General features: G+C 36.9%; 1 protein-coding gene across 4 annotated transcripts in view; it reads right to left on the reverse strand.

Moving 5' to 3' along the window:
• LOC122676649 (putative selection and upkeep of intraepithelial T-cells protein 1 homolog) overlaps positions 1-13808 on the reverse strand; it is a 165489-nt gene that overhangs the window by 18854 nt on the left and 132827 nt on the right. Inside the window, exons 1-3 of one of the 4 annotated variants that reach the window (XM_043876136.1) lie at positions 5209-5322; positions 2744-2824; positions 1311-1658 (exon numbers count right to left, since the gene is read on the reverse strand). In XM_043876136.1, coding sequence (XP_043732071.1) covers positions 1311-1658; positions 2744-2819 — 424 coding nt within the window. In that variant the 5' untranslated portion in view covers positions 2820-2824; positions 5209-5322. Of the gene's footprint in view, positions 1-1310; positions 1659-2743; positions 2825-5124; positions 5323-13808 lie in introns of those variants that run through there. The other 3 variants (XM_043876135.1, XM_043876137.1, XM_043876138.1) reach the window with 3 other exon arrangements.

The following is a 13808-nucleotide window of genomic DNA, read 5'->3' on the forward strand; positions in this document are numbered from 1 at the left end:
GCAGAAAGCAAAGAGGAACTGAAGAGCCTCTTGATGGAGGTGAAAGAGAAGAGTAAAAAAGCTGGCTTAAAACTCAACATTCAGAAAACTAAGATCATGGCATCTGGTCCTATCACTTCATGGAAAATAGATGGGGAAATAATGGAAATAGTGACAGACTTTATTTTCTTGGGCTCCAAAATCACTGCAGATGGTGACTGCAGCCATGAAATTAAAAGACACTTGCTCCTTGGAAGAAAAGCTATGACCAACCTAGACAGCATATTAGAAAGCAGAGACATTACTTTGCTGACAAAGGTCTGTCTAGTCAAATTATGGTTTTTCCAGTAATCATGTATGGATGTGAGAGTTGGACCATAAAGAAAGCTGAGTGCTGAAGAATTGATGCTTTTGAACTGTGGTGTTAGAGAAGACTCTTGAGAGTTCTTTGGACTGCAAGGGGGTCAAACCAGTCAATCCTAAAGGAAATCAGTCCTGAATATTCATTGGAAGGACTCGTGCTGAAGCTGAAACTCCAATATTTGGCCAGCTAGTGGGAAGAACTGACTCCTTGTAAAAGACCCTGATGCTGGGAAAGACTGAAGGTGAGAGAAGAAGGGGATGACCAAGGATGAGATGGTTGGATGGCATCACCAACTCGATGGACATGAGTTTGAGTAAACTCTGGGAGTTGGTGATGGACAGGGAAGCCCAGCATTTTACACTCCATGGGGTCACAAAGAGTCGGACATGACTAAGTGACTGAAGTGAACTGAACTGAATTAAAAGCCCCCAAAATATGAGTGAGTGTGTGTCCACATGTTTGTGTGAGTATATGTGTGATTTGACAAACTGATGCTAAAATTTTATACACAGACACACACTCGGACATGCATGAAATTACATATGTAGTAATTTATTTAAAAAATTAAATAGAGTATTACTTGCTTATCAAAAGGTTGAAAGCAACCTATATGTCCTTTAATAGGATATGGGTAAAATAATTCTGAATCAGCCACGCAATGGAAAACTTTGCAACCATGAGAGGACTAAGAAAAAAATCAATAACTGCTATGGCTTCAGTTTACACTATTAAGTTAAAAAAACAAGTTGCAAAACAAAGTATATACTGTATTAGCATTTAGAAAGAAGATATGGGTATATAAATATTTATATAAGGATAAATAATTGTATGTCTATATGTTTGCAAGGACATATATGTATGTATGTATACGTACATTATGCACATATATAAATAAGCAAACTATCTCTGGAAGTGGTTCAGGGTAGTGTTACCAAGGAAACGTGGAGATGACTTTTTTTGTCCTTACCTGCTACCCTCAGATCCATGATGGCCTCTTCAGAGGTGTCACCATCTTTAAAGAAACAGTGGTACTGTCCCCCATCAAGAACACTGATATCATGGATCCTGAGGGTGACTTTGCCTTCTCCTAGGCTGTCCTTCAGGAGTACTGTGCGATTCATATAGTTGTAAGTGCTTTTTCCAGAGACTTCTTCCCCATCCTTGTACAGGTAAACCAGCTGGGAATAGTGCTCATGAAACCAGCCCACCTCCATGCGCTCTGCACTCTGTGGTGGGGACAGCTGGCAGCTGAACTCAGCGTGTCCACCCACCAGGGCCACCTGGTGGCTCCCGGAGCTGCTCACAGTGAACTGCTCTGTGAAGAAAGTCAGAGATCAAGGATTTATTCTGAAGGCCACAGGAGAAAGTTTACCTAGGTTCCTCTGCTCTGGACACATTGGCCTAACTCCTAGTTCTTGATGCCAAGTCCTTTCCGATTTCAAAACTTCGCTCTCAAAGATACCTTCACTCTGACAGCAGTGCTCTTCTTTCACACCCTCCCATACCTGCTTCCTTCTTACTTCTCAGGTCCCAGCTTCGATGTCAACTTCGTAGGGAAAACTTTTATCACCACCCACTTAACATTTCCCCTAGTCATGTCTTCCTAGCACTTATCATTACTGATATTTTAAATTCCTATCTTATTTCCTCTTAAAACCAACTAATACGTAAGCTGTACAACAACAGAGTCTCTATCTTTTAAAAAATGCTCTGTATTATCCCCAGTGCATAAAACATTGCCTGAACATGGGAGGTACTCCATAAATATTTAATAAAGGAATGTGAATAGCTCACACCATTGAGAGGCAGGATATGGACCACTATGGCTGAATAACAACCTTTACTTATCAAATACACCAGCTGCTTTTTTCAGTGTCAGTTTTTGGTGCATTAAAGATGGCCACAAATTTTCTGATGCTCCATCCCTGAACAGAAAGTGCCTATGTCCCCTCCTTTTAAAACTGTCCTCTGATACTGTTTTGCTCAATAGAACGTGGCAGAAGACTACCTGGAATCGTTCCTGGATTTGTCTTAGGAATGAGCAGGTCTCATTCCTTTTGTTTGTTTGTTTGTTTGTTTGTTTTCTCATTCTTTCTGGAAGCCATCAGTAGCCATATACAAAGTCTGATGAGCCTGAGACCATCATAACAGAAAGGCCATGTGTTAACATGCCAGTTGACAGTGCCAGGGGATCCCAGCCTTCCAGCCTACTCTGCCAAAATGCTAGACATATGAATGAAGCCACCTTGAGCCCTTTGGACCACTCTGCCCACAAGCTGAATATATGAAGAGATCTCAGTCTATCACACGGAACACTGAACATTTCCTTCAGTGTCTTTTATCTTCATCATTTTCGCTTATAGATGTAACATACCATGAAAAAGAAATAGATAACCCTACCTGAGGGGAGTACTACCATTTGTAAGAGGAGAATGGCTACAGAGTATCCAGATACATAGGAAAATGCAAGCTCCATCACACCTGGAAAATGAAATAGCAATTGTGGGTAACACAGGAAAACAATAAACAGAGACAATTCTGAAATCCTGCCTTTTGAGAGAATTCTCTTTGACGTGCCACTGAATAACTTAGCCAAACCACAGGTGTCAGACCCACCGAGATTAGGTCTTTTCCTCTGGCTTTCCTTTGCTTTTACTGTGACTCATGCCTTCATTAGATGACTACTATGGGGGGCAGCTGTGGTAGACAAAAGCATAAACAGTGTACAGAACTCAGCTACGCACATCCAGATTCACTTGGCCTCAACTGCATCTTGGCTTAAGCCACTCCCTCAATTCAGAGCCCTGGCTGCTGCCTCTGATGTTGCCTCACTTCCTAATGGAAACACTCATGTGCCTTCTGCTATGGGCAACAGGCCAGTTTTGGCAAAACAGTCATAATTCCTCTATTACAGACAGGGTCTGCCTGGATCTGCGACCTTCTGGCTCCACCCACTACTTCGACATTCAAAGGAAATGCCACATCAGAGGTAGGACCTGGGCTCCCCAGTAGCTGCCCAGAGGGCCTGCAGAAAAAAGCTCAGCTATAAAAGTCTGCTAACTGCCTGGCAGAAAGTCTTGGATCAATCAGATACAAGAAATAAGAAGTAAGATTTTTTTTTTCTTCTTCCAATATTATACTCAAACATGTGGAAACCTGATCCATGATAACACTAGGACTGCAAACTGAAGAAAGAATTGCTGCTCTGTGAATGGTGCTGAGACAATGCACAGGAAAGCAGAGCCTTGGAATCTCCCTTCATACCACACACAGATCAAAGACACGAACGTGAAAACCAAAGCTATGCAAATATTAGACCACTTTGTAACAATAGACTCTTCATGTAATTGGGATATGAACAAATTCCTCAGACCGAATAAAATGATGGCAAATGTTAAATTCAACTTCATTAAAGTGTGTTTATATCAAAAGATATAAAGAAAGCAAAATGACAAGTCCTGATAAAGAAAACATTTACAACTACTAGAGCTCAAAAGGCTCAATATCTAAAATATATTAATTAATCCTTGCCATTCAAATTGCTGGTTGTCTTTTAAAAAAGACAAATCTTTCCCTACTTAGACTATCCAATGTTCATTGAGCAACTTGGACAACACAAAGATTGCACTTTTCAGATTCCTTACAGCCAGGTGAGCTATAGGACTGATTTCTGGTCAATGCGATGTAAACAGAACTAGAAAGAACTTACTTTAATCCCTAAATTCAGAAGAGAAACCTTCCCTCCCCCTTTACAGCCAGACTGAAGCCCATCCTATGGCTATACCTAAGATAGAACCTGGACCTTGACGTGAAAGTCACAGGCTGAAGGTGGTGCAGAAAGTAAAATAGAAGCTTGGTCCTTAACTTTATGAAGCTGTCTCTTGGAAACTAACTTTGGTCTTCTTTTACCTCATTTAATGATGAAACCTGTCTTTTTACCTAAATGGATTGCAGTTACATGGTTGCTCAGTTTACTGTTATTCTTTATAATGCAAATATATTATAAATAATATTTATACAAATTAAATATTTATCTTTAAAGTTTTCTTAAAATGAAAGACCAAAGGCAAGCATTTCAAGACTGGTAAGCCAGCTTACCAAAATTGCCTGAAGACCTACGTCCCTTCCAGATACTTTGAATGTTCTCACCCACTCTTAAACACACACATATAGGCTAAGAATCACTGAAATTATATCTTATGTGTGTGGGAGATTTATATTTATGATTTATAAAAAGTCATGAAGCATATTAATATATATATATGCAAATATGTATGTATAAAGTGAATCACCTCATTACAATTTTGTTTTAATTCTCAGAGACTTAGTTACTTAAGGCACAATTTTGGCTTCTATTCTATCTAGAAATGGAACAATTAGTTTAGTCTGTTTTAGAGATACCTTGAACAGAGTCAATTTATTTATTACTATCATCAATCCAAAGGAATGAGTAGCACACACTTGTTGGTATTCAGTATACATAGAGTTATTTCTAAGCTCATTTCTAATGGAAGTTGAAATAAATCTACTCTTTAAAATAATAGAGACCTACTGGACTTATAATTTTCTTACCCTCTAAAACAAATTACTCTGAAGGAAAGAAGTGAAAAAGGAGCAAAAACAAAAACAAAGACAAATAAACATCAAAACAAAACCCAGACAGAATAAGAAGGACCTAAGGTCAAAAACACTGGATAGCTTTATATGCAGCATATATAGTCAAGCAAAGGAGTAATGAAAGAAATAAGCCAAATAGAAGCATCTCAAATTTTCTCATTTACCTGTTCCCCAAAATAAAAGGCAGATCTAAGAAAGACTCCAGGCTCTTCAGAAAGGACCTCATCCAAATGCCTGTAGATCTATACCTGGATCAGCTGGGTTCCTGCTGTCACAAAAACCACGAGCAGATGTGCTGTAGTCCTGGCAACTCGCAGCACTTTCTGTAAGAACCCCAGTAGTTGCCTGTGTGCTACAGCTTATTTTCCCGGCATAAAACATATATTCCCCTCAACAAAAGAAACGCAAAGGTGGCAGCCTCACCCAGTGTGTAGGACTGCTTGTCCAAACTCATTTTTACCATTAGGATGCAACAACAATTCTCAAACAAGCACAGATTTCAACTTGACTCGCCTCCCTTTGAAAGTAAAGCATGAAACAATGTTTATTATGTAGCATGTCATTTGGATCAATTTAAACTATCTATGAAGGAGAAATAACACTGAAATGTCTAAAGAATATTATATAAGGGAATATTGTGACTGTAGTCTTTGAAAATGGAAATAGGAAGGATCTTCCTTATCTTGATAAAGGCTATCTTTAAAAATCTCCAAAAACATTATTTTTAATCTCCAAAAACATTTATTTTAATTATTTTATCTTTAATGCAAAGATTTAAATCTTTGCAATCTTTCTCTTTTACACTCTGGGACAGTCTTAGTAATTTTTTTTTTTTTTTTGATCTGTCTCCTCTGGCAAGGGAAAGAAAAACATAAATAAATGGCACTTAAAATCTTTTAAACAGTGAGAAAATCCATCAACAAAATAAAAAGAATGAGAGAAGATATTTGCAAATGATATGTCTGATAAGGGGTTAATATTCAAAGTATAGAAAGAACTCATACAACTCAGTATAAAAAATTAAAACAACTTGATTTAAAAAATGGGCAGAGGACCTGAATAGACATTTTCCCAAAGACATACAGATGGCCAATAGGCAAGTGAAAATGCTCAACATTACTGATCATCAGGAAAATGTACAATAAAACCACAATGAGATATCACCTCATACCTGTCAGAATGACTCTTGTCAAAAAGACAACAAATAAGTGTTGGGGAAGACGTGGAGAAAAGGGAACCCTTGTACACTGTTGTTGGGAATGTAAATTGGTACAGCCAATATGGAAAACAGTATGGAGTTTCCTTAAAATATTAAAAATATAACTAGTATATAATTCAAAAAAATAAATTAAATAAATAAATAAATCTAAATAATTAAATGTTTTAATCTAACATGATCAGAAAATGAAGCTGTCAGAGTAGTGCAAGTGTGAAAAAGGAAGGAGAAAAATGAACAAATGTGGATGAAATAATTTACATGGAAAGTAATAAGAAAATAGAGAAATACAAATTTTTAAGAAATACAAATTTTTAGTACTTTTCTCTAGCGTAAGTTAAATAATGTGTGAGATTGCTTAGGAATTTTAAGAATATTTTTCTAAACATAAAAAACTGGATAACAATATCATGTTCATGGAGGAGGAAATATTAACATTTTAAAGATTAAAGTTGCCATTTACATTAGTCTACAAACCATAAAATTCTAATACAATGGTAGCGGAATAGTAGGAGCAATAAGGTAGCTTAACCTCAAAATTATGTGGAAGAATTAACATTCACTAATAACAAAGATAACCATAAAACAGTAAAGAGAAATGTTTCTAAATTCACTGTACTAGACACTAACATATATAATAAAGCCATAGTAAAAGGACAGAGTGGTATTGGTGCAAAAAGACAAATCCAAATGGAACAGACTAGAGATATGAGAAAAGTAAATGTGGTATTTGATGTAAGTGGTGTATGTAGGTCTTTCTCCATTTGTCCTCTCAGATCCATTCTCTTCTTTCCTTTATTCTCTAGCTTGCAGAGCTGCTCTCTACCAAGTCACCTGGGGTCCCTTCCCTTCTGGCCTATGAGAGTCATGGGAGACTGAAGGATGAGAAGAGAAAGAGGCCAAAGCATCTCTTTCCTTGCTCCCTTCCTGTTTTGTTGCCACACGTCAGGGGGCTCATCCCCCTACAACTACAGCTCCTGCCCATAGCCCATCATCCATGGCTCCAGATCACCCAGGCTCTGACAACACTCTTTCATCATTTGTCGTTAATGTATGAGGAGTGACAAGTTTCAACAGTAGCCAGACCTTGAGGATCTTGTTGACTCACTTAATTCCAATCACTCTTAAATAAATATGTTCTTCATTTGATGATATTCAGAATGTCATTTGAATCTGCCTTGTAGTTCCTTGCCAAAATCCTGACTAAAAACAGGTGGAATCACATATCAGTTGAAAAAAGAGGGGTTCCAGAGGAAAATTTGTTCCCTCTATGGGAAAAAAAGCACACAAGTAAAAACTCAGGATAATGTTTTTGAGATATTGGGGTGCAAAATATTTCTTAATAGAACCCCAAAGTACAAACTGTATGGGAAAAATTAATTTGACAACCTTAAATATCTATGCTAAATTAAGGACATTATAGACAAAGTTAGCAGATGTCTGACATGACAGTATGATATTTTCAAAGCCTAATGATATCAAGGGATCAATAACTAGATAGGAATGCCTGCAAATCACAGGGGAACAAGACAAAATCTGACAAATAATTTATTACACTGTGTAAATAAGAAATCCACAAAGGGTAGAAATGACTATCTAAACTTGTATCAAGAAATTAATAATCTTGCTAGTAATCAGATAAAGGCATATAAATACAAAAGGAGATACAATTTATTACCCATTAGATAAGCAGAAGTAAAAAGTTGGATAACACTGAGTACTGATAAGGATTAGGACACTGGGCATGTGAAAATAAACCCATCTATTCTGGAATCATTTTAAGTGTTAGCTGCTTAGTCATGTCCAGCTTTTTGCGACCCCATGGACTGTAGCTTCCCAGCTCCTCTGCCCACGGAATTCTCCAGGCAAGAATACTGGAGTGGGTAGTCATTCCCTTCTCCAAGGGAATACCCTTCCTGACCCAGGGATCAAACCCAGGTCTCCTGCATTACAGGTGAATTCTTTACAGTCTGAACCACCAAGAAAGCCACTGGAATCTCTTAACAGCATTGAATTAAGGATTGAAGTATTCATGACATACTAAGGACATATTATGGGCTTCCCTGATAGCTCAGTTGGTAAAGAATCCACCTGCAATGCAGGAGATCCAGTTCAATCCCTGAGTCAGGAAGATCCTCTGGAGAAGTGATAGTCTACCCACTCCAGTATTCTTGGGCTTCCCTGGTGGCTCAGCTGATAAAGAACCCACCTGCAATGCGGGAGATCCAGTTCAATCCCTGGGTTAGGAAGATCCCCTGGAGAAGGGAAAGGTTACCCACTCCAGTATTCTGGTCTAGAGAATACTAATTTTTAAAAAGCCCCTAATGCTGGGAAAGATTAAAGGTGGGAGGAGAAGGGGATGACAGAGGATGAGATGGCTGGATGACATCACTGACTCAATGGATATGAGTTTGGGTAAACTCCAGGAGTTGGTGATGGACGGGGAGGCCTGGCATGCTGCAGTCCATGGGGTCACAAAGAGTCGGACAGGACTGAGTGACTGAACTGAACTGAAGGACATATTTGGATATATACCTCTGAGAAATTCTTTTGAAATTGTCAAGGTGACATGCAAGAGAATGTTTCTGACATAAGAAGAAGGCTAGAAGCAGTCTCTGTAATAATCATTTCAACAATGGGGAAGAAAAAGCTATTTGACAACTCTGAAAGCAGGAGAAATACAAAGGAAAACACTCGAAGGCATATAATGACTAAATTGCTTAAAAGTAAAAGTAGCCAGAGAAATGAGACATGTTATATACAGTGGCCAAAAGATAAGAATCACTACTGACTTCTTAATAGAAGTGAAACAAGACATAAGAATACGGAAATGAGTAACAGGCTGCAAGAGAAAAAAAGTCAGCCTTAACCTCTGTATCAAGTTAAAATGTAAGTCAGAAATCTTCAGAAAAATTAAAGCAGAAAGAATTCTTTGCCTGCATTTCTAGGCTACCAGAAGTATAAAGTGAAGTTTTCAGGATGAGGGAATATTATTCCATATGTAAATTCCAATCTATCAGAGGAGAAAAGTTCTAGAAATAGTAAGTGTGTGGGTAAATTTAAAGACATTTTCTTCTCTCTTTTCTTTATTAAAATACTACTGGCTGATTACTGAAAAATAAAAATATAATACAGTTTATAACATGTGGAAGTAAAAAAGAATAACAATAGCACAAAAATGGGATGAGAAGAGAACAGAAGTATACTCTTGGGTGTTTCTTATGTTATACATTAACTGATATGATATTATTTTATTTATTTGTTTTCTTTTCTTTCTTAATTTTTTTTAAAATTTATTTTAATTGGAGGCTAATTACTTTACAATATTGTGGTGGGTTTTTTTTTTACCATACATTCACATGAATCAGCCATGGGTGTACATGTGTCACCCATCCTGAACCTCCCTCCCACCTCCCTCCCCATCCCATCCCTCAGGGTCATTCCAGTGCACCAGCCCTGAGCACCCTGTCTCATGCATCGAACCTGGGCTGGCAATCTATTTCACATATGATAGTAGACATGTCTCAATGCTATTCTCTCAAATCATCCCACCGCCTTCTCCCAGAGTCCAAAAGTCTGTTCTGTACATCTGTGTCTCTTTTGCTGTCTCACATATAGGGTCATTGTTACCATCTTTCTAAATTCCATATATATGCATTAATATACTGTGTTGGTGTTTTTCTTTCTGACTAACTTCACTCTATATGATAGGCTCCAGTTTCATCCACCTCATTAGAACTGATTCAAATGCATTCTTTTTAATAGCTGAGTAGTATTGCATTGTGTATATGTACCACAGCTTTCTTATCCATTTGTCTGCTGATGGACATCTAGGTTGCTTCCATGTCCTGGCTATTACAAACAGTGTTGCAATGAACATTGGGGTACATGTGTCTCCTTCAATTCTGGTTTCCTTGGTGTGTATGCCCAGCAGTGGGATTGCTGGGTCATATGGCAGTTCTATTTCCAGTTTTTTAAGGAATCTCCACACTGTTCTCCCTAGTGGCTGTACTAGTTTACATTCCCACCAACAGCATAAGAGGGTTCTTTTTTCTCCACACCCTCTCCAGAATTTATTGTTTGTAGACTTTTGGATAGCAACCATGCTGACTGGCATGAGATGGTACCTCACTGTGGTTTTGATCTGCATTTTTCTGATAATGAGTGATGTTGAGCATCTTTTCATGTGTTTGTTAGCCATCTGTCTGTCTTCTTTGGAGAAATGTCTGTTTAGTTCTTTGGCCCATTTTTTGATTGGGTTGCTTATTTTTCTGGAATTGAGCTGCAGGAGTTACTTGAATATTTTTGAGATTAATTCTTTGTCAGTTGCTTCATTTCCTATTATTTTCTCCCATTCTGAAGGCTGTCTTTTCACCTTGCTTAGAATTTCCTTCATTGTGCAAAAGCCTTTAAGTTTAATTAGGTCCCATTTGTTTATTTTTCTTTTATTTCCATTACTCTGGGAGGTGGGTCACAGAGGATCCTGCTATGACTTACATGAGAGAGTGTTTTGCTTATGTTTTCCTCTAGGAGTTTTGTGGTTTTTTGTTTTTTTTGTTTTGTTTTTTTTTTAATGTGTAGTCTACCCAGATGGTAAGCTACAGAAAGCACTTTGTAAAGTACACAGATATATTTCCTATCCACTGAGAAGAATAATTTTGGCAGCAATTTTAATATGTGAACTATCCAAATATCATTTCTATTTATATATGTATAATTTATATTTGGGTGCCTTCCAACATATATTTAATAACTGAAGAGTTACGTAACTGGAGGCAAAAGGAAAACCACCACAACAAAATGTATTTTCTGGTCTTATGTTTAGATCTTTAATCCATTTTGAGTTTATTTTTGTGTATGATGTTAGAAAGTGTCCTAATTTCAATCTTTTACAAGTGGTTGACCAGTTTTCCCAGCACCACTTGTTAAAGAGATTGTCTTTTCTCCAGTGTATATTTTGACCTCCTTTGTCAAAGATAAGGTGTCCATAGCTGCATGGATTTATCTCTGGGCTTTCTATTTTGTTTCATTGATCTATGTTTCTGTCTTTGTGCCAATACCACACTGTCTTGATGATTGTTGCTTTGTAGTAGAGCCTGAAGTCAGGCAGGTTGATTCCTCCAGTTCCATTCTTCTTTCTCAAAATTGCTTTAGCTATTAGAGGTTTTTTGTATTTCCATACAAATTGTGAAATTATTCGTTCTAGTTCTCTGAAAAATACAGGTGGTAGCTTGATAGGGATTGCACTGAATCTATAGATTGCTTTGGGTAGTATACTGATTTTCACTATATTGATTTTTCTGATCCATGTACATGGTATATTTGTCCATCTATTTGTGTCAACTTTGATTTCTTTCATCAGTGTTTTATGCTTTCTATATATAGGTCTTTTGTTTCTTTAGGTAGATTTATTCCTAAGTATTTTATTCTTTTCGTTGCAATGGTGAATGCAATTGTTTCCTTAATTTCTCTTTCTGTTTTCTCATTGTTAGGGTATAGGAATGCAAGGGATTTGTGTGTTAATTTTATATCCTGTAAATTTACTATAGTCATTGATTAGCTCTAGTAATTTTCTGGTGGAGTCTTTAGGGTTTTCTATGTAGAGGATCATGATATGATATTATTTCAAAGTGGACTTTGACAAGTTAAAGATGTATATTTTAAAGCAAAGGCAACCATTAAAAAATCCATAATTAATAAGAAAGTAGTAGAATGCTAAATGAAACTCATCCAGCATAAAACAAGGTGTAAAAGGAAAACACAAGAGACTTCAGACTGGATAAAAATGAGATATCATATCATTATATTATTATAATTTTAAGTTAAATATAAATACACAGTTTAAAAGTAAATGCTTGAAAAAATATATACTTTGTGAACAGCAAGCATATTAATATCTTACTATATTAATATCAGACAACATAGACTTCAGAACAAACAATATTAACAGAGATAAAGAGGAACAGTTCAAAGTGATGAAAATGCAGTTTATCAAGAAAACATAGCAATCATAAATGTGTGTACTTAGAGCTAAAGAAATTCATAAGACATGAAGCAAAAGCTGACCAAACTAAAAAGAGAAATAATCAAATCCACAACCATAGTTGCACATTTTAACCCTTCTCTTTCAGTATTTGATAGAAAAAGTAAACCGAAAATAAAGACTTTTAAATCCCATAAAAGTGTAACACTATATTTACAAAAGATTATACACAAGTCAGTATAAAACACTAATTTTTCTGCATGGAAATTTAATTTGTACATGGAAATAGTCTACCAAAGACTGGGGACAGAGCATAAGAAGTGAGAGAGCTCTTCCCTAAGGTACACAGGACATTCTTCAACTGCAAAATAGTAGCTTCTGATGATTGAAGAAAACATGAGAGAAATTCTTTCAAGAAACTCCTTCCAAAGTTTATACAGAGACCAAGCTTAATATCAAAAGCCAAGCAGGTTTTTGAGGAGTAAATTGACATAATGCATATAAAATGATATGGGAAAGTTCAGGATATTGAATAGACAAACAATTTTTAAAAGGACAAAGTTGGAGGCATCATTTAAATTCATGTATTATATTATTTAAATTCAAGATACATTATAAAACCGTTATAGGTATATAATGGTCAGAGTTATTGATACATATGTTAGTAACTGATTTTTGACAAGGGTTCAAAGAACAAAAAATTTGGATACATTTTTAGATTGCATTCTATTTCACTGATCCATTTGTGTGTCTTTACAGCAGTCAAACACTGTTTTAATTAGTGTAATTTTATATTGAGCTTTGAAATCCGATTGCCCAACTCAGTTCTTCTTTGCTGAGAATCGTCATGTAAATATCTACAGATTTGGAGAAAAGGCACCCTACCTTCTACAAATAACTATTCTCCTTTAGAGAACCAGCTTCTGGGCTGTTCCTGAACTCTAATAGACACCAGTAACTTGATAAGGAGACAGTGGATGACCATAAAAACCTACACTGGCTCACGAACACCAGCTGGTCAGAATCATGGAATAAACCAAGTTGTAAGATTAGTGATGACTGAGAAGTTGCATGTGTGAATTCACCTCTTACAATGAGCACAAAGTATGAGCACATTTGCGAGTTATTTGCATGTCATCCAAAGTTGCCTATTGTAGGGGAAGCCCTCAATTAGCCAGGTGAGCAAGGTGCCCATCCTGTGAACATCCAGCAGTCTCTTTTATGAGCAACCCTGGTACTTGTTTAATGGGCTCAAGTATTTGCAGTGGGATGTGGGGTAATGCATGAGCTCAACAAGACAGATTTTCCCTCCCCATGGCTTCTGCCTACTGGATTGATCTCCCAACTGTCAATACCTAGGATTAAATATTAAGCCCCATATTTTCAACTAATGTCCTGCATGACAAATCATTCTCCACTAATTGATTGTATAGGACCTCTGCCACCTTAAAGAAAAGGAAAATTTGTTTTCACTGGATGGCATAATTACCCCTACGTGAGTCTGCCTTCCTTGGCTACAGTGGTTCTGCCAGCATCACCAATAACAGACACAACAATGCCTTATTGTCACTGTGGTGTTCCTTACAAAGTATTAATATAGTTTCTAATTGAGAAACTTATTTTACCTTAAAAGAAGTGGAATAATGAGC

The sequence above is a fragment of the Cervus elaphus genome, chromosome 20, assembly GCF_910594005.1.
Source record: "Cervus elaphus chromosome 20, mCerEla1.1, whole genome shotgun sequence".
NCBI lineage: Eukaryota > Metazoa > Chordata > Mammalia > Artiodactyla > Cervidae > Cervus > Cervus elaphus.